At 46.4% G+C, this 26,292-nt stretch overlaps 1 protein-coding gene across 2 annotated transcripts in view; it reads left to right on the forward strand.

The window, feature by feature from the left end:
• USP43 (ubiquitin specific peptidase 43) overlaps positions 1-26,092 on the forward strand; it is a 60,127-nt gene extending 34,035 nt beyond the window's left edge. The window contains exons 8-15 of one of the 2 annotated variants that reach the window (XM_068530303.1): positions 1,690-1,801; positions 5,156-5,259; positions 6,381-6,458; positions 7,252-7,378; positions 7,491-7,842; positions 9,946-10,104; positions 11,067-11,231; positions 25,065-26,092. In XM_068530303.1, coding sequence (XP_068386404.1) covers positions 1,690-1,801; positions 5,156-5,259; positions 6,381-6,458; positions 7,252-7,378; positions 7,491-7,842; positions 9,946-10,104; positions 11,067-11,231; positions 25,065-26,092 — 2,125 coding nt within the window. The remainder of the gene's footprint in view (positions 1-1,689; positions 1,802-5,155; positions 5,260-6,380; positions 6,459-7,251; positions 7,379-7,490; positions 7,843-9,945; positions 10,105-11,066; positions 11,232-25,064) is intronic. The other variant, XM_068530304.1, reaches the window with a different exon arrangement.
• Positions 26,093-26,292: the final 200 nt, after the last annotated feature.

The raw sequence follows: 26,292 nt of genomic DNA on the forward strand, positions 1-26,292 counted from the left end.
TAGTTTTCTTATAGAATGCAAATAAAATGTTTAAAAGATATTACTCCAAAGAAAAAATTTTAGATGGATAAAATGTTTGTAAAATTTATCTGGAAGAACAAACTCGTAAGAGTAGCCAGAAAATATTGGGGGCAGGAGAAAGAAGGAAGAGGGATTGTTCTAGTAAAACAGAATAAAGTTTTAATTATTAGAATATTGTGATATAGGCGGAAGAATATACACTTAAATCAATGACACAGAACAGGTCAAGTGTACTTCAGTATTTGTTATATGATAAAAATGGTGTATTTCATATTAGTAAGGAGTGAATGAATTATTTAATACTAAGCCTGGGCTAACTGATATTTTGCTTTCTTTTTATTTTAAATAATTTTTTTACTCCTGCCATAAATTCACATGTATAAATTGATTGGAGAGGTAATTACAGAAAAGGAAACCATAAAATAACTTGAAGGTAATGTAGGGGAATATTTATATCTTTGAGTTGGGGGCTATTTTAACACCGAAGGCAGGAGGCTATCAAGGAAAAGTCTAATGTTTTAAATACATTTAAAATGCTAAGCTAAAAGCAAATTTGAAAGGCAAAGCACAAACGAAGAAAAATATTTACATCATGTGGCAGCTGAAGGATGCATATCTGTCATATAAAACCTAGCTCTCAGATTAGGGAGAGAAATAATATTCTTTTAGTAAAATGAGCCACAGAGATGAGCATTCACAGAAGAAATACAGGCATAGGTTAAAATATTCAGCTTCATTAGTAGTAGAAGAAATTCTGATGGCAATAGCAAGATGCTATACTTAACCTTTCAGACTATTAAAGAACTTTTAAAAAATTGATAATACTCATTCTGGGCAAGTGTCAAGAGAATGGGGCACATGCTTCATGGGTAAATTGGTGTGGCTTTTCTAGAGAGCAGGTTGGAAATAAATAGCTTTGGTCTTATTTCCACTTCTGGAACTTTATCCCAAAGAAACAATTAGTCATGTGCACCCAAAGGCGTAGGCAAAAGAACGTGTATAGTTCCTGCCATGAGCAAGCATTGCTTAAATAAAAAATTGGAAACATCCAAATGCCTAGTAATAGAGGATAAGGTAAATAAACCCATCTGTCTATTCAACAATTGATGCCCAGTGCCCTTGCCCATCCAGGTGCACCAGCTCATATTTATGCTGTATTTTAGCAAAGTTAATTCAACAGTAGCACATTCTTACCCCATTGGATCTTCACACAGCCTTGCAGGTGGGGCCAGAGAGCAGTCAGAGTTCAGTGGTTTGTCCAGAGGCACCCAGGGCAGAGCTGGAATTGACAGCCGGCAGTCTGGGCACCACAAGCTCACTGCTGCGTGCTCATGGGATCGGGATATGGAAAGCATTCCCAGTTGCGAGAATATTCCTGATACACAAAGCCATCGATGTGTCCACTGGGCTTATCTCTGCCTGGCTTTCCTCTGGGTCCTGTGTTCTCTTAGTCTGCTCTTTCTCTGGGGAAGAGGGTTTCCCAGCCACCTCTTTACACTGCCATGTCTCCATTCGTAACGAGGGTCTCAGATGGGGAATTTTGTATTGTGTTTTGTGCTCAACTCTTATCCATTTGAGAGAAGCCAGTGAGTAGAGCCAATGCTCTTGACTGTTGGGTATTGTTGGTTTTTCTTTTGCCGAAATAACCTCATTTCCTTGGATTTCCAGGTTTGGGCCACCTTTCCTGATGAGGGAAGACAGAGCCATCTCATGGGTCCAGCTCCATCAGTGCATTCTCAGCAAGGTCCGCTATCTCATGAAGAGTGAGGCTCCCGTACAGGTCAGTGTGTGTGTGTGTGTGTGTGTGTGTGTGTGTGTGTGTGTGTGTGTGTGTGTGTGTGTGTGTGTGTGTGTGTTGTCGGGGGGTGGGGTGTGGAGAGAGGGGTGTAGGAATCTAGTGGTAGCTCAGGAGAGACAAGCATTTGCTGTCAATGACAGTGTTCACACTGTCGTATCAAACAACTTTGATTTATATGCAAGAAAATAACCATTTTATGGTCTGTGCTGTTTCTCTCTTTGTGGCATTACAAAATACCTTTCATGGACGGAGCTTTTGCTCGTTAAATCTTTCAAAACATCATTGGAAGAAAGAGTGGGATTTACATCATTCATCTCAGTTTTGTATGTTTATGGCTTCCCATAGTTCTTCCTGGAGGGGAGCTTATTGTAATAAACTGTAACTTATACATTTGGATCAAAAATTTCAAGGGACTTGAGGTATAACTTCTGTGGAAAATTAAAATCGATGTTTATGTCCAAATATGAAAACCTAGGTATTAAAACAATTTTGTCCAGTTTTCGATAAACAGGTTAAAAACTCAAGGGGAAACACCTTTTTGCCTTGCTCATTTATTTATTCTCAGACTGGTAGTTTCCAAATAAAAACAACAAATTCTAAAACCATTCCTTTCAGCCCCGATAGTATCAGAACCTGTTCTGATGGCTGCTTGGCATAGAAGACTTTGACATGTTTAGGGACATATCAGTAGCCTCAGAATTTTGTTTTCCCCCAACTACTCTCTAAGTAAGAACTTTTCATTTGGGGGATGTACCAAACATTTCAGAGGGATTTCTGCATAGTTCTTCATAATTCATGTGCCTTCCTGCTTCGGGAAAACCGTACATTTGATTCGGGATTTACACCAAATACCAGTTTGCTTAAGACCTTTTCTACATTTGTACCAAATCTTTATCTCCAAAGGATTTTTGCTTCATGAACTGCCCAGCAGATCTGCCATGGTGCCCAAATTAGAAACTCGAACTTCTCCCCAAGTAGGTCAGAATATCTAGTAATAGCTTTAGCTTTCCCCAAACCCTGTGCTCCTGGCTGTTGAGAGTGGATGAAACGGCTTTCATGCAGACGTTGAACTCAGCTGTTCTTATTCTCCCCCTGGTCTCCCATGTGCTTTTGCCTCTGCATCTCTCCAGTCATTTCAATTTTAGAGACCGATGAAGCAGTCAGTGGGGCCTGCAAAATTCTAATACAGGCAACCTGCAACTCAGCTATGGACGCTTGTCCACAGATACATTGACAAATGTGTGGATGCCCATGGTTTTATATAAGAATAATGTGTTCTAAGTGGTTGTGAGGCTCCCAGGCTAGCTCACCCATCTAACCCATAGGCTTTTATATTTTGGTTTTTGTTGTTGGTGTTGTTTTGGCCGCTCTGCCTGGCTTGCGGCATCTTAGTTCCCCGACCAGGGATCGAACCCTGGCCCCAGCAGTGAAAGCACCGAGTCCTAACCAGCTGACCGCCAGGGAATTCCCTAGGCTTTTATATTTTGAAGAGTTTGAAAAGAATTTGAAAAGAATTGGTAATAATTTGGAAAGAATCCTGTCAGCCTTCTCAACATTGAACCAAAGAGATTAAAAGTAGTGAACATATATTGAAGGTTCCAAAGTGAATTTCCCTAGCCAAGAATAAAGGACAGGAAAATGTCTCTTACAAAAATGACCGATTTGCTGGACGGGATTAATTTGCATGAATTATGAAAAAAAGAGATTGATCATTGCCTAGGAATTTTTCTGGTTCCTTTGTAAATTTTCTTTGTGGGCAGGCAGGGCGAGCTGCTTCCATGCAGTGTAGGTGCCTTATTAAGTTGCCATCCAAACAGCAAGGCTCCATTAGGGGTGCCAGGAAAAAGAGCTTCCCCCCCCAGATTTAACTAACTTCTCCTTGGGAAGTACACCCTCGCATGGCCAGCCCTGAATCCAAGCCCCTGAAGTCAGCTTGCTTCCAGCCATCAGTTTTGTGTTTGTTGAAGCGGCAGGTCAGCTAGAGTATAGGTATAGTCCAGTGAGGCGTCCACACTCCCCAAATGTCACACTTATTGCTCCTCTCCCCGTCAGCTGCCACAGTCCAGGAGTCGGCTCACAGCTCCCTGAGTATGTTTTGGGTCACACTGTCTTTGCCCTATTCCTGTTTCTTTGAATTATAATGTTTTCCCTCTCTTCTCCTGCCTGAATTCAACCTACATTTCATCAGTGTTTTTTAAGTAGAGATTTCTGCCACTTATCTTTGCCAGAGTTTGTAAGAACATTTCATTTTTTTCTAGTCGTGGCCAAGGTCATCAGTGACAATTTTAAGAACTGTATTTCCATTGCTTGAAGAGACCATTGATTTTATTTTTTTTAGACATTGTGGTAAAATGTATATAATGTGTATTGTAACCGTTCACAAATGTACTTAATAATATTCATCATGCTGCATAACCATCACCACTATACTCCCCAGATTTTTCACCATACCCACAAAAATTACACCCATTAAATAACAACTCCCTGTTGCCCCAGCCCCTAGCCCATGAGAACCTCCGTTCTACTTTCTGTCTCTATGAATTTGGCTACTCTAGGGACCTCATATAAACAGAATCATACAATATTTGCCCTCCTGTGTCTGGCTTATTTCACTAAGCAAAATATTTTCAAGGTCCATCCATGTTGTAGCATGCATCTGAATTTTCTTCCTTTTGAAGGTTGAGTAATATTCATTGTGCGTATATACCACATTTTGTTTATCCATCCATCTGTTGATGGATACTTGGGTTGCTTCTACCTGTTGACTATTGTGAATAAGGCTGTTTAAGGCTCAGTTCAGTTTCAGAAAAGTTGAAATATGAAAAGAAATGTCCATCTTAGAATAACAACATAGGTGGTATTTCTTTTATGCAGCTTATTTCGACATGTATAAATACTTATTTAGCATTTGAGACATAAAATGTACACTAACTTGCTTTTAGATAATTGCCTCATTTTGGTAATCTGGTGACGATAATAATCATCTTAATAAAGTAAATTAGCTGTTAATAATTAATGAACAGAATTGGTTTAATTCCCCATTAACTGTGCCAACATTTGCCCCAATTAAACCTGTGTTATTTTAAATCACCGTGTTCATTGTTTTGGTGAATTTAACGTGTTACATGGTATTAGATCACTATGTTAAAAGGTATAGGGTGTATCTTCTAAAAAAAACTGAAGCCTTTATATCTCTGGATTTGGAATAATTATTAAGGGCATATTCAAAATACACTCTAAGCAAAATGTTACATTTTCTGAGTAACTTCTCTGCACTTAACCGTCTGATTCGCACCAACATGTGTGATGACCTGCTTTCTGTTCTCGGCCTGGCAGAACGTGGGGTCACTGTTCTCCATCCGGGTTGTGGGGCTGTCCCTGGCCTGCAGCTACTTGTCCCCCAAGGACAGCCAGCCCCTCCATCACTGGGCAGTTGACAGGTAAGGGGGCGCTCCAGACGTGGTAAGAGAATGCATTCGTTCCCACCTGACTAGACTCCTTCAAGGCTGTGTATCAGTAAGACTGACGACAATCTTAGCTGCCCTTGGTCTTCAGCACCAGCGCCTGGGTTAGGTCCTTATACACATTCTGTGCTTTCAACCCTCATGTCTAGAGCAGGACCGACGGCCACTTCAGAGATGGGGAGACACTGAGGTTCCCAAAGATTAGTGAATTTACGCACATTCACGCGGCTGGTTAAGGACCGTGTACCTTCCGTGAGCTCAAAACCTGTTTTTGAATCATCTTGGTGACAGTTAGGGATGCATGTGACATCTCCACTTTTTTCTTGCAATACATTCAAAACCTTCTTTTAGGTGCAGACCCTCCTGTCTGTCACTTGTATATATGCGTCTTGGTTGTTTTTTGTTTTTTTTTTGGCCACGCCGCGCGGCTTGCAGGATCTTAGTTCCCTGACCAGGGATCGAACCCATGCCCCATGCAGTGGAAGCATGGAGCCCTAACCACTGGGCCGCCAGGGAAGTCCCCATATGTGTCTTGTTGATTTCACATCTTCCACTCCCTCCTTGTCCTGTCTCTTCTGCATTAAGGCCAGACAACCTCTTCTGAAATGGGCTGAGCCCAAGCAGCTGGAGAGAGCGATGGGCTGATTCACACTGAGATTTTCTGGGCATGGGAGGGTCTGGAAGGGGAAGACCTTTTACGTCGTGGAGGCGGACCGGCAGGTGCTCCTTTCACTGTGCAGTGGAGGAAAACCTAGCAGCTCCTTTGAGGCACCGTCAGAACTGGGTGTTTGCTGAGGACGTTCAAGCAGAACGGCCCCCTCGACACTGAGAAGATGGCTGGGGCTGCAGTGGGAGGGCTGGGTCATGGCCTTGCAGCCACCAAATCCTCGGAGCTCTCCAGCTCCCAGGGGAGCAAGGACAGAGGCTTCAGGGGTAGATTAAGGACCAAGTCTTCTGCAGACAGCACCTCCCCAGACCCCCGACCTCGGTTTCCATGCAGCTTTGGACATTTCTGTTGGGAACATCAGTCCTGGGGCTGGAGGAGAGAGTGGGAAGCAGGCTGCATGCCTTTGATGGGCTCCCCGTTCTCTCATCAGGGCTCTGCACCTCAGGAGGCCGGGAGGCCCCCCGCATATCAAACTGGCCGTGGAGTGGGACAGTGGCGCCAAAGAGCAGTGAGTCCAGCAGAGCCCAGCTCTGGCAGAGGAGACGGGGCTGTCCGTGCACACGGACCTTCCTGCGCCAGTTCCCCTGATGCGACAGTGGGGTGTACGATGCCCCCCGGATGCCGTGTGGCCCATTCCTCAGAGAAGCCCCCATGGCAATTGTCTGTATATAAACAACAGCGACAGGAATAGTAATAACGATGGCTGTGGGTGGTGTGAGTGGTGGTAACAGTCACAGTTGGAAATGGTGAGGTGACACTTACCCACTCACCCCGTGCCAGCCACTGCTCCGAGCACATTACATCCATGCAGTTTATTTCATGCATCAGTTCCTGTGCGGTAGGTCCGACCTGAATCTACATCGTCAGATGTGGAAACTGAGGCACAGAGAGGTTAAACGGTTGCTCAGTGTCACACAGCCCCTGCCTGGCAGAGCCGGGCTTTGAACCCAGACTGTCGCCTCAAGTCCATGCTCTTAATCACTCAGCGTGGCTGCTTCTCTAACACCGAGTGCATCTGCCCGACTTCGGGAAAGGACACTGTTCAGTCCGGCGAGTGTTTATTAATCTCCTACTAGGTGCCAGGCCCTGCACCACGACATGAAACAAAAATGAGTAAGCCAGGGGCTCGGTCCCTCTCTGGGTCCGTGAGGGGACTGAGAAGTCCAGTAAAAGCGAGTGGGTGCCCTGGGAGCCCTGGGAAGGGGGCCTTTGCCTCCCGGGCAGATGCTTTGCACCCCGTTAGCTGGGAGTAGGGCCCCCTCAGGGGTGAGACCCCGCGTGCCTCTGTCTGCTCCCTGCAGCCTGTTCGGGAGCATCCAGGAGGAGCGGGTCCAGGACGCGGACAGCGTGTGGCGGCAGCAGCAAGCCCACCAGCAGCAAAGCTGCACCCTGGACGAGTGTTTCCAGTTCTACACCAAGGAGGAGCAGGTCCCGCCCTGGGGGCCACGCCCCGTCCGGCCCGGGCATCCGGGGCCTGTCAGTGGGTGGGTCACGACCTCGGGAGGGGTGTGGCTTACGGTCCCGGTGGCTTCCCTTCCAGCTGGCCCAGGACGATGCGTGGCGGTGTCCCCACTGCCGGGCGCTGCAGCAGGGCGTGGTGAAGCTGAGCCTGTGGACCCTGCCCGACATCCTTATCATCCACCTCAAACGGTTCTGCCAGGTGGGCGAGAGGAGAAACAAGCTCTCCACGCTGGTGAAGTTCCCGCTCGCCGGCCTCGACATGGCTCCCCATGTGGCCCAGAGAAGCACGGGCCCCAAGGCCGCCCCGGGCCCCTGGCCTCCTTCCTGGAAGCAGCCGGCCTGCCTGCCCACCAGCTACCCACCAGACTTCCTGTACGACCTGTACGCGGTCTGCAACCACCACGGCAGTTTGCAAGGTGGGCATTACACAGGTGAGCCAGCCTCGCGGCCCGTGGCTGCGGCCCGGGCCTCCAGATGCCCAGGGAAGGGGCACCCCTGGGATTGCCGAGCTCGCTCGGGCACTCGGCACCAGCTGAGCCCTGACCCGCTGCACACCGGGCACCTGCCGGGGGTGGGGTGGTGGCGTCTGGTCCAAGCGTCGAGCCGAGTTCCGTGGGGGGTTGGAATAGAAAGTTAGTTACAGCCCGAGTTTTTGACCGTGTCAGATACCAGAGGGTAGCTGTTGGAGCCCAGAAAGTGCCATTTATCCTCGTCTGTGATTCAACGCAGGGACTCCTACTTATCAGATTCGGTATTTTTTATTTCTACGGGGTACCTTTAATTGTTAATTCCTCAGAGGAACTTGGAGAGAATGAAGGCTGGAAGGACAGAAACAAAGAGCTTGGCAGCTCGTTCGGTTGTTCATAATCGTGTACCTTGGTCTCTTCTAGTATAAAGTATTTCATTTTTGAAAAAATGCTTGAAAATATTTCATTTTTTTGAAAAATGCTCTATTCCTAGTGTACTAATGTACCTGCAATTTGGAAAGCACCAGACTGTATAAAAATTCAGTATCATCGCTCATTCATTCATTGAACAAATATTTATGAAGTCCCCATTCTATGCCAAACCCTGGGCTAGGTGCTGGAGTCTCGGTGATGAGCAAGGCAGATAGGAGTCCCGCCCTCATGGGACTAGTTTCAGACAGACAATAAAAAGGTGCTTGTCCCTTTAGTACTTTCCCTACTTGGTATCATGAAAAGGTGATTGGTTGATGTGTCTGAGATACAGATAAGGCCTCCCTGAGGATGTTACCTTTAGGTCAAGATCTGAAGGATGAGGTGGAACTAGCTGTGTGAGTAAGGGGAGGAAAACATGGGCAGAGCTACTAGCCTGTGTGAAGGCCCTGAGGCGGAGTTTGTGTGTTTAAGAATTGATGAAAGCCTGTTGTGGCTGAAGGGGAAAGTGACATAAGATGGGGCTGGGTCCGAAGGCCCTGTGGGCCACGGACAAGAGTTTGCACTTTTTTCAGAGGGTGATGGGAAGCCATTAAAAGGTTTTAGGCAGAGGAATAAAGACATAATCTAGTTCACAAACTGAGGTCTTAGCTCGAGCAGAGAATTGGGTGGAACAAGAGTGGAAATGGGAATTCCAGTTAGGAGGAAGTTTCTGGGGCTCAAGTGAGAGATGGTGTTGGCTGGGACTTGGGTGATGACAGGGTATTCAAGACATATTTTGGAAAGGGGATCAGTGAGACTGGCTTTTGGACTCAGCGTGGGGTGGGAGAGAAAAGAAGGAGCAGAGACGAACTTCTCCGTGCTTGCCCTGGGCTGGTGCAGGAGCCAGCAAAGTGTGGCTTGTGGGCCACATCCAGTCTGGCACCCATATTTGTACAGCCCATGAGTCAAAAATGGTTTTTACATTTTAAAGAGTGGTTTAAAAAAACCCAACCAAAACAACAAGAATACATGGCAGAGACCGTATGTGGCCATCGGGGACCTGCAGAGCCTGAAACATTGTCTGTTTGGCCCATTACAGAAAAAAGTTGGCTGACTTCCGAATTAGTAGGTTATGGAGCCATTTACTGAGGTGTGGAGGGAAAGGAGAGGACTATTTCTCGTACTTGTTTAGAAGGTGGTGAGAATCTTATTTATGAACATCTTCTTAAATGTTTGACTGCAGTTCTTAGGTAGGAAAGAAGTGTACCATAATCCCAACTGCCTATTTTCCTTGCGTACTGAATCAGAGACATGCATTTTGAAGGTCCTCAAAAGAACGGGGGTGAACATTGGCCTTATTGCCTGGGTACTCCCATAAATATTATAAATCGGGACTCCCTCTTATTGGAGATTTTGCCTGAACAAGCTCTACAACGTAAGGATTCAGCTTGTGTGGTAACAGATCAGTTGATCAGTGAGCATCTGGGTGTGTAACTGGTTATCCTTGCTGATTCTGCCAGATTCATTTCTGGCTAAAAATGGTCCAACGTTTCTCATTCTATTACAAACGTCCGTTTTTCAGCCATGCCCGTGGGAAATGTCTTCCTGCTTTGGGGGGGCTCCAATAATGGGGGCTTGGGGTTTGGACCTTCGCAGCCTACTGCCGGAACTCTCTGGACGGCCAGTGGTACAGTTACGACGACAGCACGGTGGAACCGCTTCTAGAAGATGAGGTCAACACGCGAGGGGCTTACATCCTGTTTTATCAGAAGACAAACAGCATCCCTCCCTGGTCAGCCAGCAGCTCCATGAGAGGTAGGTTTTGCTGCTCCTTACAGGAGAGGGGAGGACTGGGAACGGGCAGCATGCTGTATCAAACATCGAGGACCCGGAGAGGTCGGCAGGGATCTGAAAGAGGAAGCTTTGCTGATACAGAGCCATGTAGAGCCCTACAGACTAGTGTCCCATTTGCAAGGACGTGGGAGGGACATACTGAAATCCAAGAACAGGAAAAGGAATAATATTTTGTATCTGTGGCAGGTGGCTCTTGGGAGCATGGGATTCCATATTTCCGCTCTCACCCATATTGAGCCAGATCTTCATTAAGCTTGTGCAGTATAACCCTGCATTAGTCCCGGTAGAAAGGGAAGGGCAGTTATAAGGGATGAGGGGCCTTAATAGGAAACAGCTACTTAACCACACCCCAGAGATACGTTTATTAGACAACCTCAAACTTGCTTGGCAGTCTGGAGATGGAAAAGAAGGGTCAAAACGGACCTTTCTGTGTGACAGATTGCACTCTGCGAACTAGCCATCCTTACTTTGGAGTGAAAGAACATTTTTTAAAAAATGACTCAGATTTCCTGCGCCCAGATTGTTGGAAAATGGCCAAGTAAAACCAAGATGCCCCAGCCGGTCTAAACCCAACGTAATGCAAAGTCTGCCTTCTTTTCACAGAAGATAGACGTGGCGAGAGTGAAAAACACGCCATATTTAGAAAACTGGACTTGGCGACCAGTAATTTCATGAAAAGGCTTTCAGTTCTCATCAACATTCTGTCCTTTCTGTGCCCAAGTGCCTCTCCTTAAATGTGTTGGCTTGGTCTCATGGTTCATCAGTTACAGGTTCTCCTCCAGCGATTAGCTCTCGTTTCTGTAATTCTACTCTTGTTTCTGTAGCTCCGGGCTTGGGGATGGGACTCTGGCCGTGAGAGGCGCCTGGGGGGCCCCAAAGGATGGAGTTGGGTCCAGCCTGCCCTCTCTGTGCTCCGTCTACAGGTTCCACCAGCTCCTCCCTGTCCGATCACTGGCTCCTCCGGCTCGGGAGCAGTGATGGTAGCACGAGGGGCAGCCTGCTGTCCTGGAGCTCCACCCCCGGCCCTGCCCGGCCCCAGCTGCCTGGGCCTGCCTTCTGCACCAAGAGCCTCCCCAGCCAAGAAAAGGGTACGTTCGATCACGTTGGTTAAACTTGCTGATCTTACTTTCATTTTCTGTAACGACCGTCACTCCTCAACTTTATGAAGGTGCTGGCACGTCAGGGCTCGGAGTGTATAGAGTCCCTCGGTACGAGAGGTTTATTTATTTCCCAAATCGGGGCTCTCAGGACCTGGCCCGCCCCCTGCCCACTACCCCTGGCTGCAGGTACCTTCTTTCTCCGCTCCCTGGAGCTGACCATCTAAAGGGGGCCGACAACACATCAACGAGTGAATGAATTTCATGACGGGATGTAAAGCAGGGATAAGGGCGAAGAGGTAAATCATCAAAGGAAGACGGTATCTAGGCCAGGGGTGGGGGAGAAAGGATGCAGAGGGCCCGTTGGGCAGGGCGGGTGGGGAAGGCCTTTCTGAGGAAGTGAGTTTGGAGCAGAGGCCTGAGTGTGAGTGAGTCATGTAAAGTCTGGGCATGTGCTCCGCACTATCAGGGTGAGGGCTGTGAGGTGGGAGTGAGCGTGGGATGGGGGGTAGGGGGGTGCAGGAGAGACCAGAGCTGTGGCCAGAGCACAGTGAATGAGGAGGAGAGTGATAGGAGGTAGTTGGGAGCGTGCCTTTGGCACATGGTACCAAGTTTGCATTGTATTCCAATTGCGGGGGTGGGTGGGAGCTACTGGGAAATTTGAGCAGCAAGTAATCAATCTGATACTTTTACAAAGCCTACTTTGGCTGCTGTGTGAATGCGTCACAGGAAGGGTAAGAAGCCAGAAGGCCAGCTGGGAGGTCTGGCTGTGGTTTTCCAGGCGAGAGCGGGTGGTGGCTTGGATTAGTGTGTTAGGTACGAGGTGGTCAGATTCGGGGTATATTTGTCCTTGATTTTTTTTGTTTTTAATAAATTTATTTTATTTATTTATTTATTTTTTGGCTGTGTTGGGTCTCCGTTTCTGTGCGAGGGCTTTCTCCAGTTGCGGCGAATGGGGGCCACTCTTCATCGCGGTGCGCGGGCCTCTCACTGTCGCGGCCTCTCCTGTTGCGGAGCACAGGCTCCAGACGCGCAGGCTCAGTAGTTGTGGCTCACGGGCTTAGTTGCTCCGTGGCATGTGGGATCTTCCCAGACCAGGGCTCGAACCCGTGTCCCCTGCATTGGCAGGCAGACTCTCAACCACTGCGCCACCAGGGAAGCCCAGATTCGGGGTATATTTGAAGATAGAGCTAACAGGATTTGCTGGTTTGGGGTGTGAGGGAGAGAGGAACCAAGGAAGACTCTTTGCTTGGTGTCTACATAACTAGGTGACCAGTAGCAGTACAGTTCATGAGATGGGAAGGGCTTGGTTGGCTAGGATGCAGGGTCAATTTTAGAGGGAAATCAAATGTTTGACATGGTCATTTTGAGACTCCGGTAAGCCATCCAAATCAAAATGATAACTAAGGAGTGGAGAAAAATATTTGAGGGACATCAGCACACAGATGGACTTTAAAGCCACGGGGCTGGCTGAGCTCTCGTAGGGAAATTATACAGATAGAAACAAGTAAAGACCTAAGACCAACCCTGGAGCTCTCCTGCATCTAGAGGTTGAGCAAAGGCAGAGAGAACAGCAAAGAAACAGAGAAGGAGTGGCCTGTGAAATAGGAAGAAAACTGGGCAAACATGGGTCACAGATGCAAAAAAAGGGGAATCTTTCAAGGAGGAAGAAGCCAACTGTGTGACATAACTGTTGAGAGGCTGAGTAGGATGAAGATGGGTGAGTGACCATCGGGCTGGAAGGTCACCAGTGACTTGCCAAGAGCATCTATCATGGTTTGGAAAGAATGGAAGCTGTCAGGAACAGGTGGAAAAGACACTGGGTTAAAGAATTGACAGTGGATGTGGGTTCCATCAAGACTGTGATTAAAGAGGCAGTAGCTGCAGAGGAATGTGGGCTGACAGCACTTTGGGGTTTTCTTTGCCAAATAAGAAATAATAGAGCATGTTAGCATTCAGATGATCCCAACTAGAGGGAAAACGTGATGATCATGCAGGAGGGAGAGGCAATAACTACGGAAACAAACGTTTTCATAAAAACACGTGTGTGTCTGTCTGTCTGTGTATCTTTAGCCTGTGTTCCTTCCATCAGAAAGTGGCAGCACATTCTAATTACTTTCAGTTTCCATGTTTCCTATTAGCTCCTGATTTAGTTTTTTAAATAAAAATTTTTTAATTGAAGTACCACGTATATACAATAAAGTGTACTGATCACAAGTGTACATCTGATGAATTATCATACCCATGTAACTATCACTGAGATTAATCAGTAGAAAGTTCTAGGTCATCTCTATCTCCCCACACCCCGCCCTCATATCCTTCTCAATCTTTACTGTTCCCCTCCTTTCCAGCAGGAAGTATTATTCTGACTTCTAACACATTGATTAGTTTTGCCTCTTTGGAAACTATATAAATAGAGTCACACATTCTTTTTTCTTTGACTTCTTTTGTTCAACATTATATTTGTGAGGTGTATATTTGTGGTAGGTATCAATGCTTTTTTCATTTTATTCCATTTGTCAGAAACAAAAAACAAAAAAACACAAACCAACCCAAAACAACTCAGACACATAAAGTTTGTTACCGAGTCCAAGCTTGTACTGCTCACCGCATGACAGGCCAATAAATCAAGAGACATAGTGTTGGTGCAAGGAATAATGACTTTATTTGGAAAGCCAGCAGGCTGAGAAGATGGTGGGTTCGTGCCCCAAAGAACCATCTACCCGAGGTAGAATTCAAGCTTTCCTTATACTAAAAGGGGAGGGTGTTTGGCTGGTCCTTGCAAACCTCTTGGGGCAGGAATCCTTTGTTCTTGCAGCTGCCCAGGTAGGTCTGGTCACAATGTTCCTATAAACCTCCAACAAGAGAATTGTTATTTTCTGTTCTGCAACTTTTTATCTCTACATGAATGGGAAAGTGTTATACCTTTAAAGGTCAGAGCCTTGAAAATGGGCTATCACGTATATTTCAGGCTCTAGGCAACATTCTTTTACAAAAGGTGCAGAGCCAGCATGACTGAGATAGGCAACAGAGCACAAGGGTTACAGCTAAAGAAATAGATCCAACATGGAGTCATGTTTGTTCTCTGTTACAGGTTCTCTGCACGCAAGTTTAATTGTACATATGAGAGAGAGAAAGATTGTTGTCTGTTGACTGTTGACCTTTGTCAATAAAAAAGCAAAAGCAGGCATCTGGAAAAGAAATCATGATGGGTAGGGTGGGGAGAGCCACCTTATTTCCGAGGGGTTCACGGATGGGCTGGATTTGATCTCAGAGGCTGACCTGGAGAAGTTTGGCTTGATCGTCAGGGGAAGCACTTTGAGTTGTTACAGATTTCCGGATTCTTGAGTTATTTGTGGATTCTCCAAAAATCCACACAAGTTTTGTGGTGAAGACACGTGATGGATTGTCTTTGGGAAACGTCTGCTGGTGTCCTTCTGCACCCTGATGGGATGCTCTACTTCCCTCATCAAAACCTCCCACATTGTAGGACTAGATTACATTTTGCTCATTTAGTCCATTGTGGTTGGATATTGGGGTTGTTTCCGTTTGGGGCTATTACTAGTAGTACGGCTATGACCATTTTTGTTCATGCCTTTCTGTTGTACGTATGTCTGCATTTCTGTTGGCTATTTACCTGGGAGTGAAATCGCTGGGGTGTTTGTGTGTTTATTTGTCAGCTACTTATTTCTTTATACTTTAAGTTACTGGTCTATCAAAGTAGCTAACACAGTTCCTGGTGTGTCCCAGGCTCTTGTTACTTGGGAGGGAATAAATATGATGATAGAATTTTTTTTTAATAAATTTATTTATTTTTGGCTGCATTGGATCTTCATTGCTACGGGCAGGCTTTCTCTAGTTGCGGCGAGCGGGGGCTACTCTTCGTTGCGGTGCGCGGGCTTCTCACTGCGGTGGCTTCTCTTGTTGCGGAGCACGGCCTCTAGGCGCATGGGCTTCAGTAGTTGTGGCACACGGGCTCTAGAGCACAGGCTCAGTAGTTGTGGTGCACGGGCTTAGTTGCTCCACGGCATGTGGGATCTTCCCGGACCAGGGCTCGAACCCATGTCCCCTGCATTGGCAGGCGGATTCTTAACCACTGTGCCACCAGGGAAGTCCCCTGATGATGGAATTTTAAAGCGGCAGGTGGTTTTAGATTGTCATGGACACCAACCCTCTGGTTATTATGCTTTATGTATCAAATTTTGGTGAATTATTCCTCCATGTTCAGCATTTTGGCTCCCAATATCTCACTATTAGACAGAATGCTGATTGAACCACCGCCCCCTGCAAATCACAGTGGTCTGATTTCCTTAGAATCCGCTCTGCGTTGGCGTACTATTTCATGCATTATATTCTGACTCACCCTGTCTGGGCGTTTCTTTTCCCTTCACATTTTTATGACTGCACATTTAGGGTAGTGTCTGGTGAACAAAAAAAAGGCATTCCTTCCCCAGCTTGTCCATCCCCCATCAGCATGAGCCACTGACAAGCTCATAAATTCATCCCAGTTCTGTCCAGAAGCATAGGACCTTGGGCCGTTTCTCAGTTCTCCCAAGAAGAAATGTGTTTCGCACCCCTTAAGGAGGCAACTTGAAAAGATGGCCAACTTTTCAACAGGGTACTCAGACAGGCGTCAGGCATAGCACCAGAAAACTCCCCAGAGAGACAGAGAGGGCTGGGATGGGAGGAGAAGTAATATTGCAGAATAACTGTCCTCCAGACCCTTGCAGGCATGTTACTTATCTCATCTCCTCATTCAGAACTCTGGGAGGGGTGAAATGATAGCCCTTGTACCAAGGAGAAAGCTGAGCCTCGGACGTAACCAGTCACAGCTCGCCTGGGAAGTAACCGGGCTGCAAATAGACCTGCTCCCTCTGGCTGCCAGAGTACTGGCTCTGTGGCTCTTAGATGTAAATTCCAAATTCAAGGCTATTCCTTTCGGACACTGCCAGAGCCTCCCTTCCAAAGGGAGCATTCCCTCTTGGAGTCTGAATATAATGGTGATAGATTTGAAACCTGTTTGAGATGCTCTGAGATGGTTGAAAATCCAGCTTTATTTTACTGTTAATACTAAGCCCGGGGCAAGGTCAAAATCCAGCACACAGGCTTTCAACAATGATTGGTACTAACTCCTCTCCCCACGAGTATGTGGGAGACTTTTTTTTACTGTCAAAATGAGTAGAGGGCATGACTGGCGTTTAGTCCCCAGGGGGCAGGGATGCTAAGTGTCTTGCAATGCCCAGGGATGGTGCCATGCAGTACAGACCTGTCCTTCCCAAATGCCAGCAGTCGCCTGTAGAGAAACACTGATAGCTTGGCAACTTCATCCGTCTGGTAGCTCTGGTTATGGGACCTCATAATAACGAAGGCATTTTAAAATGAAAATGAACAGATCCAAGTTTTGTGGGGTATGCAACTTAAATAATTGGGGATGGGTATTGGGAGAGGCTCTATAAGATAAAAGACGAAGAAATACCTTACTTTTGCAATTGTTATAAAAACATGACCATGTGAAAAAATTGCTAAAGTCCTTTGCAGAGGAGGGGCCCTGGGACTAAAGCGTTTCAGTGTCGGTGCTCCTGATGGTAAATTTCCTCTGTGGCTTTACTGAGCCTCAAAGGTTTTGTTTTTCTTTTTCAGTGCTTTCCAAATAGTATGTTATTTCAGTTTTGATTTCCTCTTTGATCTAAAGGTTATCTGGGTGTCAAGTATTTAAGAGTTTTTGGCCACCCTTTTATTCTTTATGTCTAATTTTATGGATTGTAATCCAAAAATGTGGTTTTCAAAAATGATTCCCTTTTTGTGATCAAGTAAGTACATGATGATTATTTTGTCAGTGTTCTGTGTATACACAAAATAATGTACATTGTCTTTTGAGGAATGTGAGCTTTATTAAATTAGGTGAGTTGATTGTTGTATTCAATTTCCCCATGTCTTTTTTTTTTTAATTGAAGTATAGTTGATTTATAATGTTGTGTTAGTTTCTGGTGTACAGCAAAGTGATTCAGTTTTGTATATACATATATATATGTTCTTTTCTATATTCTTTTCCATTATTGAATATAGAATAAGATACTGAATATAGTTCCCTGTGCTATAAAGTAGGACCTTGTTGTTTATTTTATATATAGTAGTTTGTATCTGCTAATCCCACACTCCTAATTTATCCCCACCCCTTTCCCTTTGGTAACCATAAGTTTGTATTCTATGTCTGTGAGTCTGTTTCTGTTTTGTAAATAAGTTCATTTGTGTCATATTTTAGATTCCACATATAAGTGATATCATATGATAGTTGTCTTTGACTTACTTCACTTAGTATGATAATCTCTAGGTCCATCTATGTTGCTGCAAATGGCATTATTTCATTCTTTTTTATGTCTGAGCAGTATTCCATTGTATATATGTACCACATCTTCTTTATCCATTCATCTGTCGATGGACATTTAGGTTGTTTCCATGTCTTGACTATTGTAAATAGTGCTGCTGTGAACATAAGGGTGCATGTATCTTTTCAAATTAGCTTTTTCTCAGGGTATATGCCCAGGAGTGGAATTGCTGGATCATATGGTAGTTCTGTTTTTAGTTTTTAAAGGAACCTCCATACTGTTCTCCATAGTGGCTGCACCAATTTACATTCCCACCAACAGTGAAGGAGGGTTCCCTTTTCTCCACACCCTCTCCAGCATTTATTAACTTCTTAACGGTGGCCATTCTGACCAGCGTGAAGTGGTACCTCATTGTAGTTTTGATTTGCATTTCTCTGATAATTAGCGATGTCCAGCATCTTTTCATTTGCCTCTATGAAGCAAATGAAATGGGGCCATCTATATTCCCCATGTCTTTAAATTGACTTTATTTAGGGCTGCCTGGCTACGAAGGAGGTATATGGAGACCTTCCTGTATAGCTGTATTTTTAATCAAGTACTCCCAGAACGTTAATAATATTTGCTTTATATTGTTAGCCATTTTGTTAATAGGTGTCTGTAAGCTGATGACTGTTAGATCTTCTTTATAAATTGGGTCTTTTCTCATTATACTGTTTCTCTTTATCCTGCTTAATGCTTTTAATCATAAATTCTACTTTGTTTGAGATGAATAATTCCACCCCTTCTTTCTTTTTTCTTGCTTGCATTTGCCTGGTATCATTTTGCCCTTCTCTTTTACTTTATAAACCTCTCTTTTTGAGTTAGTTTTAAGTGGTTTCTGAGAAACAGTATGTTGCTGTGTTTTGTTTTGTTTTGTTTTTTAAATGTAAAAAATTCAAAGCCTGTCCTACAAAGGGAAAGTTCAGTCCATTCATACTTAAAATCAACTACCAAACTTGATTTTATGTCATTTTATATTTTTTTGTACATTTTCTCATAGAGATATTTTTTATTGAAGTGTAGTTGATTTACGATACAGTGTTAGTTTCAGGTATACACAGCACAGTGATTCAGTTATATATATATTCTTTTTTAAAATAAATTTATTTATTTATTTGGTTGCGTTGGGTCTTCGTTGCTGCGGGTGGGTTTTCTCTAGTTGCAGTGAGCAGGGGCTACTCTTCGTTGCGGTGCGCGGGCTTCTCATTGCAGTGGCTTCTCTTGTTGCGGAGCACGAGCTCTAGGCACGGGGGCTTCAGTAGTTGTGGCACGTGGGCTCAGTAGTTGTGGCTCATGGGCTCTAGAGCCCAGGCCCAGTAGTTGTGGCACACGGGCTTAGTTGCTCCGCGGCATGTGTGATCTTCCTGGACCAGGGCTCGAACCTGTGTCCCCTGCATTGGCAGGTGGATTCTTAACCGCTGCGCCGCCAGGGAAGTCCTATATATATTTATTCTTCTTTCGATTCTTTTCCCTTATAGGTTATTACAAAATATTGATATAGTTCCCTGTGCTATACAGTAGGGCCTTTTTGGTTATCTATTTTATATATAGTAGTGTGTATACATTCATTTCATTAAAAAGGAATTTTCTATCACTGATTCTTTTTTCTTATTTTTACTGATTTGATCATGTTGCTGTGTGTTCCCTTTTTTCCCCTTGTTCACTGGGAAGTGCTGTTCTTTTCCATCTTGTTAATTCTTACCTTATGCTTCCCTCTATTTAAAATCAAAGGCATTTTCCTATTATTATATGGATACGAGAAGCCTGCTATTTCCTGCGAGTCATTCTGTTTCATCACTGCCTTCTCTCTTTCCCCTGATGAGACCTTTTAATGCTTCCATGTCATTCCCCCCAAATGAGAGCTTTGAGATGCTTTCCCAGGTTCCCTCTGGTCTGTTTCAACAGCACCCCCTCGTCAGTCCCCAGTTCTTAGATTTTGCTGAGATGGTTTACTACTCTGTTCCAGACTGTAATCAGAATTACTCTTGCTGTCCCTTTCCTGTCCCAAACACACCAACTTAACTTCATGTGACACAGCCTAAGACCATCTGTCCCCTGTGAGGGTGGATGGTACACGATTGCACTGGACACTGCTGTCTGTCTTCTTTTCTTCACCTTCTATCTTCAGGTCTCGGTGCTGATTTCTAGTGTTTGGTCAGAATTCTTTTCAGGTATGCATAACATGCTCTTCCTCTGCAGAGCCAGAAATATTTTCTTTTCCTGGGGAGTGAATGGCAGCTTGACTGGTGAAGGGCTCTTGGGTTGCAATCCTTTTCTCTCAGGCATCTGTGGATGTTTTCCCACGGTCTACGAGGCCCCAGGGTTGCAGGTGAGAAGTTCTTCTTTTTCACATGAGAGTCACTTGTTCTTTCTGGCTGGAAGCTTTTAAAATTCTGTCTTTGACCTTGGAGTTTAGAAATTCTACCAGAATATGCCTGGGTCTGTGTTTTTTCATCAACCCTGCCTGGGACTTGTGGCGGCCTCTCCTTCTACAGATGCAGACTTTTCTTTAGGGAAATGCTGTTTTTGTTTGATTATTGTTTTGCCTACTTTTCAGATTCCTATTATTTGCCTCTTGGGTCTCCTAGATCTGTTCTCCAAGTCTCCTAGCTTTTCCCTGTGATTTCTATCGCTTTGTCATTTTGCTCTATGGCATGAAACATTGCTTTCACAATTATAAAATTTGTGAAATTTACCAAATGTCATAAATTTCAAGATCATTTCAGGCCACTATTTTGAGTCTTAACAGTGACCCTGCATGCCTTCAGTTCATTTACTGAATTTTAAAACCTGAAAGTCACATTCTTCAGTCTCCTGTTGTTCTACACTTGAATCTCCTTGACCGTTTTATTTTGTTAGTTTTTCTTTAATGGCTCAAAAGGGCCGTTCTGATGGTTCTGTTTATTCTTATTCTCTGACTGCCAGACCCCCTTAGGTGTGTTTTTATTTTTCTGTTTCTGCCTATTGGGGCTTCCTTCCATCCTCTCCTGAGTGGCCGTGGTTCTTGGAATGATGGACGGGGCAGTGGCCTTGGCTCCTGAGGCAACCTTTCCCCTCGCCAGCCTTGTCCTGCCAGCTCAGTCACAGAAGTGGACAAGCCTCAGCTGATCTGTGCAGCTTCTCCTTACTTTCTGGGGGACCCAAGAAAAGTTTAGGGGTCAGGCTTGCCCCAGGTTGCACTGTACAACCAGAGACAGAGGTGTCTCCAAATACAGGTTGGGGCTTAGAAGATGAAGGCCCCTAGTTAGGGCCCTTTTCTCCCGTGGTTACAGCCCTGGAGGTCTCTTTGCTGCTGCCCTGACCCGCCGAGCTTGCCTGTGCCTCAGGGCCTTTGCACTTGCTGCTCCCTCTGCCTGGAACCTGTTATCCCCAGATCTCCACGTGGCTTCCTCCCTTCTCTCAGGTCTCTCCTCACTGAGGACCCTCTATTTCCCCCTTAGCCTGCCTTCTTCTTCATCCTAGCTCTTATCTCTACATCCCATGGGTTGTAGTTTTGCTTTTTTGTCAAGCCCAATAAGGAATAGGCACATTGTACTTTATCCACAGCTGTATCCCCAGCACTGCAAACAGTCCTCGGCACCCAGTAGGCTCTCATTAAATTTTTTTTTTTAACATCTTTATTGGAGTATAATTGCTTTACAATGGTGTGTTAGTTTCTGCTGTATAACAAAGTGAATCAGTTATACATATACATATGTTCCCATATCTCTTCCCTCTTGCATCTCCCTCCCTCCCACCCTCCCTATCTCATTAAATATTTATTGAGTGTATAAGTCGGGGACACCCTTGACGGGATGAGGAAAAGTCTTGTCCTGTTGAAGGTGGGCTGAGGATGGCGAGAAGAGCCCCCACCCCATCTCATTAAATATTTATTGAGTGTATAAGTCGGGGACACCCTTGACGGGATGAGGAAAAGTCTTGTCCTGTTGAAGGTGGGCTGAGGATGGCGAGAAGAGCCCCCACCCCATCTCACAGCACACGTAGTGAGGCTGGGTCGGTGCCCGATTTCATTAGCCCAGGAGAAAAAGTCACAGGGGAGCAGATGTGGCATTTCTCAGTGAAGCGTCCACCGGCTCCAGGGCCCCTGTGTGGTGGGGTCTGTGCCCCCAGGCTGCCCCGGAGCCATCTGTGTGAGCAGGGCTCTGGGGGACCTGGGAAGCTCCTATGTATGCCCTGGGGCTTATACAACCTCAGGAAGCACTTAACCATTCATGTCCTCAATGTGGCTTCAGATTCTAGGCCCTTCCTGGTTCTCAAGCCAGACTGGGGGTGAGCAAGGCCACGGATTCCATGGTGGGAAAGGAAGCATAGCTCAGGGGTCTCTGAACACCACCTCTGCCTCTAGCTCCCAGCATCCCTGGAGGTCTGCCTCCCCAGGGGAAGGGCAGTGGGGCTTACCATCCCCCACCCTCCCCCTCCCCCAGAAGCAAGATACTCGGTGAACAGTAAGTGCTGCATCTGCTTGGGTGCTTTCCCATTCATTTCTCCTCTTAGCCAAAGCTCTCGCTCCCTCTCAGATCCAACAAACAGAATGAAATAAAATCATGATGGCCAAGGTGCTTTCTCACTGCATCTTGAGAAAGAGGAGCCGGGCGCTGCTGGGCACCTGTGTTTCCCGTGACATGAGCTGCTGCCCGGTGCTGGGTGCCCCGACCCCTCCACCCCGGGAAGAAGGATGGAGAGTGGGTTAAGGCCGTGGCCAAGTCATCTGCCACCTGCCAGGGCTGCAGGCTGGTCCGCCCGTTTTGGTTTGTTTTTTAAATGGCTATATGGGTGCTTTCCCTAGACATCCTTTTTTTTTTTTTTTTTAAACTTTGGGTTTATTTATTTATTTATTTATTATTTATTTTTGGCTGTGTTGGGTCTTCGTTTCTGTGCGAGGGCTTTTCTCTAGTTGCGGCAAGCGGGGGCTACTCTTCATCGCGGTGCGCGGGCCTCTCACTCTCGTGGCCTCTCTTGCTGCGGAGCACAGGCTCCAGACGTGCAGGCTCAGCAGTTGTGACTCACGGGCCCAGTTGCTCCGCGGCATGTGGGATCTTCCCAGACCAGGGCTCGAACCCGTGTCCCCTGCATTGGCAGGCAGACTCTCAACCACTGCGCCACCAGGGAAACCCCTGTCCTCCCGTTTTGAAAGGCTGAAAGTCACCGCTTTGTGACTCCTAATACAAAGCTCCTCTTTCTGCCCTTCCCAGGGCTGTGGACCAGGAACAAAATCTTCCCACATGTCTCCGCCCCCAGAACAGTTTTGTTTTGTTTTTTTTCCTTCCGAGCTGTGGGAATTTAATGATGGAGCAACAACGTCAATCGGGACTGGAATTACAAAGTATTTGGGGTGAGATTGTGTCTATTGATGGCTAATCTGAAGAAGTACTTTAAAGAAAAAGAAAAATACCAAAGATTATCCGTGAAAAACCTGAAAGGCAAGATCCGCGGAACCTCAGAGATGCTATCAGACGCCTCGTGGAGTTGACGGGCTTTCTGCGCCCTCACCTTCTTGGCACCTCTACTGGCTGACGTCTGTGCGCTTTCCCTGCCGGCGCCTTGGGGACCCCTCGTACCTGCTCCTTTGACCTCCTGAGCCCCCCGCCTGTGCCTCCGAGGACCCCGGTCCCTCTCCATTCAGCTCAGAGGTTGGCTTTGGTGGTTGTGGTTCTGGCTCATTTTGGAAGGTGACTTGTGCTCCGTGATGAGAGTGGAGAGGCTGGTGCCCTTGACCCAGGCTGACTGTCCTTGTGCCACGTGGACTTCAGCTGAAGATTTCTTTCTCTGTGGTGGCAGGCATCTCATAAATCAAGTGTCTTAATGGTACAGTGGCCAGTGACTTTTTAACTTTTTCTTTTCTTTTTAATTGTGTTAAAATACACATAACAGAGAATTCCCTGGTGGTCCAGTGGTTAGGACTCTGCTCTTTCATTGCCGAGGTTCCCAGGTTCAGTGCCTGGTCGGGGAACTAAGATCCCACAAGGCAGGGGAAAAAAAAAAAAAAAACGAAAAACACATCACAGACTTTGTTTGCCATCTTAACCATCTTTAAGTGTACAGTTCAGTGGTATGAAGTACATTCACGTTGTCGTGTGGCCTATGACCACCACCATCCCTATAACTCTTTTCATCTGTAAATCTGAAACTCTATTATACCTGTTAAACACCAACTCCCTATTCCCTCCTTCCCCAACCACCTTTATACTTTCTGTCTCTCTGATTTTAGCTACTCAGAATACTTCATAGCGTGGAATCATATAGTATGTGTCTTTTTGGTGACTGGCTATTCGGGGTCCCTTGAGATTCCGTATGAACTTTAGGATGGGTTTTTCTATTTCTGTTCAAAACCTTACGGTGATTTTCATAGGGATTGCATCGAATCCATAGATCGCTTTGGGTAACATTGGCATTTTAACAATATTAAATCTTCCAATCCACGAACACAGGATGTGCTTCCATTTATTTACGTTGTCTTTCATTTCTTTTGGCAATGTTTTCTAGTTTTCAGTGCACAAGTCACCTCCTTGGTTAAGTTAATGCCTAAGTATTTTATTCTTTTTGATGCTATTGTAAATAGAATTTTTTGGGGTAACTGATTGACTGTGTCTTAAAAAAAAAATACACAACCTGGGTATATGTCTGTTCCCTTTAGAAATGTTGAGATTTAGGAAAGAATTGAGAAGAAAATCAGAAATACACAGCACCCCCATGGTTCCCTCTACACCTTCTCATTTTATTTATTTAAGTATGGAGTATTTATTTCTCCATACTTCTTTGTATGTTTTCACATGCACGCATCATGCACATACACACACATCTACACGTATACGTGTGTATATATTTTTGCAAGTTGGATTACTCTGTGTTTTTCTAGACTCTATTTCGCCCTTAGGAATATATATCAAAAACATCTTTCTAACTATATACAGATGTTGCAAAACACACAATGGAGGTATAGCTGGCAGTTCTGATAGAATGAAACACACAAGACTTTTCTTTTTCTCGTCTTTTCTTTTTCTCATTTTTAGCCCAAGGTAGAATATCTGAGACTTGTGCATTGGAAAAAGTACAAGCACCTAATCTGACCTGAAAAAGCAGGGACTTTTGCTGAGCATTCTGTTTCATGGCCATATATAAAGATGAATGAAAATGATGTTGAATCTTAGGCTAGCTGCCTCAAAGATTGAGTTTTCTCGGGAGTCTGCACTGCCTGGCATGCAGCTACCTTCGTTGGCACTGGCTTGCCCTGTGGCTTCAGATATATAAATGGATTCCGTGGAACTGTGGGTGAAAACAGTGGTGCTCCCGAGGGCAGGAACCATAATGTCTTGTTCGCTGCTGTGTCTCCAGCACCCAGGACAGTGCCTGCTCCATCAGACGTGCATGGTCAGTGCTTGTTAGACGGACTGGCCTTGCAGCTACTCTTACTGCAGCCGGAGGGATACTCGGGCACTGATGCTCTTGGTGTCTCTTTCAGGAGGCTTGGAGTCCAGGCCTTTGGCACGGGGTGTCCGAGGCCGCAGCATCAGCATGAAGGTGCCCACCCCTTCCCGAGCCAAGCAGGGGACCTTCAAGACCATGCCCCTCCGGTGGTCTTTTGGCCCCAGGGAGAGACCCCTGGGCGCATCCATCGAGCTGGTAGAGTACTTGGAGTCCAGACGGAGACCTCGGTCCACGAGCCAGTCCATCGTGCCGCTGCTGACGGGCACTGCTGGTGGGGATGAGAAGGCAAACGCCACCCTCTCTGCTAAGGGTGAAGATAGCAGGCGAGCCGGCGACAGAGTGCTGGCCGAAGTGCCCTGCCCCTCGGGCCACCCCGGCAACTCAGATGGCCCGAACGCAGCAAGGAAGCTCAAGGAAAACGCAAGTCAGGATATCACGCTGCCCAAACAGTCTGACCTGCCCGTCACCGTGATGTCCTCAGTGGAGGGCGGGAAGCGAGCCCAGCCGGAGGGCCAGAGGACCACAAGCTGTAAGGGAAGTGGCCTGGCGGGGAGCCATGGCCAAACACCCTCTCCCAAGGAGGCTCCCGGCACTGCGACGTTGTCTAGAAACAGCGCAGACAGTTGCCCAAATACCTCTGGCAAGGTGAGGGCTGATGTGGAGAGAAGGGACCCCGAGGCAGACAGATGCCCACAGGGAGCCCTCACCTTTCTGAGGTCTGTGTTTTGGAAGAGGGAGAGCAGGAAGAGTGACAGGGCAGAGGCAGTGAGTGGCAGGCAGAGCCCAGCTGTGGCTGAGCAGGCCCAAGGCTCGTCTCCGTCCCTCAGGACCCGAGAGAGCCTGGCCAGGGGCCCCGCCAGCCCCCTGGAGAGGGACGTCCGGTCAGCGCCCAGCTCTCTGCGCCTCCCTCGCAAGGCCGGCAGGCCCCCGAGGGCCACTGCCCTTGGCACATCACAGAGGAGTGTCCCCGGGGAGCAGACGTCTTTCGGCACCTTGCCAAAGGTGAAGTACCACACGCTCTCCTTAGGTCGGAAGAAAACGTTGCCCGAGTCCAGCTTCTGATGGTGTGTTTTCCAGTGACGTGTGGAGCTGGCATCCTCGTGACTCTGCACTGAGCACCTGTAGGCAGCCTGTGTTGAGAGTGGGATTTGGGGAAGACAGTTGTCTTGTGACCCCTGAAGATAAACATTTTTTGGTCTCCGCATCTAGATTTCCAACGCCTAATTCCAAAAATACCTTGTTGGCTGCTTTTATGCCACCAG

Source organism: Eschrichtius robustus, chromosome 20 (assembly GCF_028021215.1).
Source record: "Eschrichtius robustus isolate mEscRob2 chromosome 20, mEscRob2.pri, whole genome shotgun sequence".
NCBI lineage: Eukaryota > Metazoa > Chordata > Mammalia > Artiodactyla > Eschrichtiidae > Eschrichtius > Eschrichtius robustus.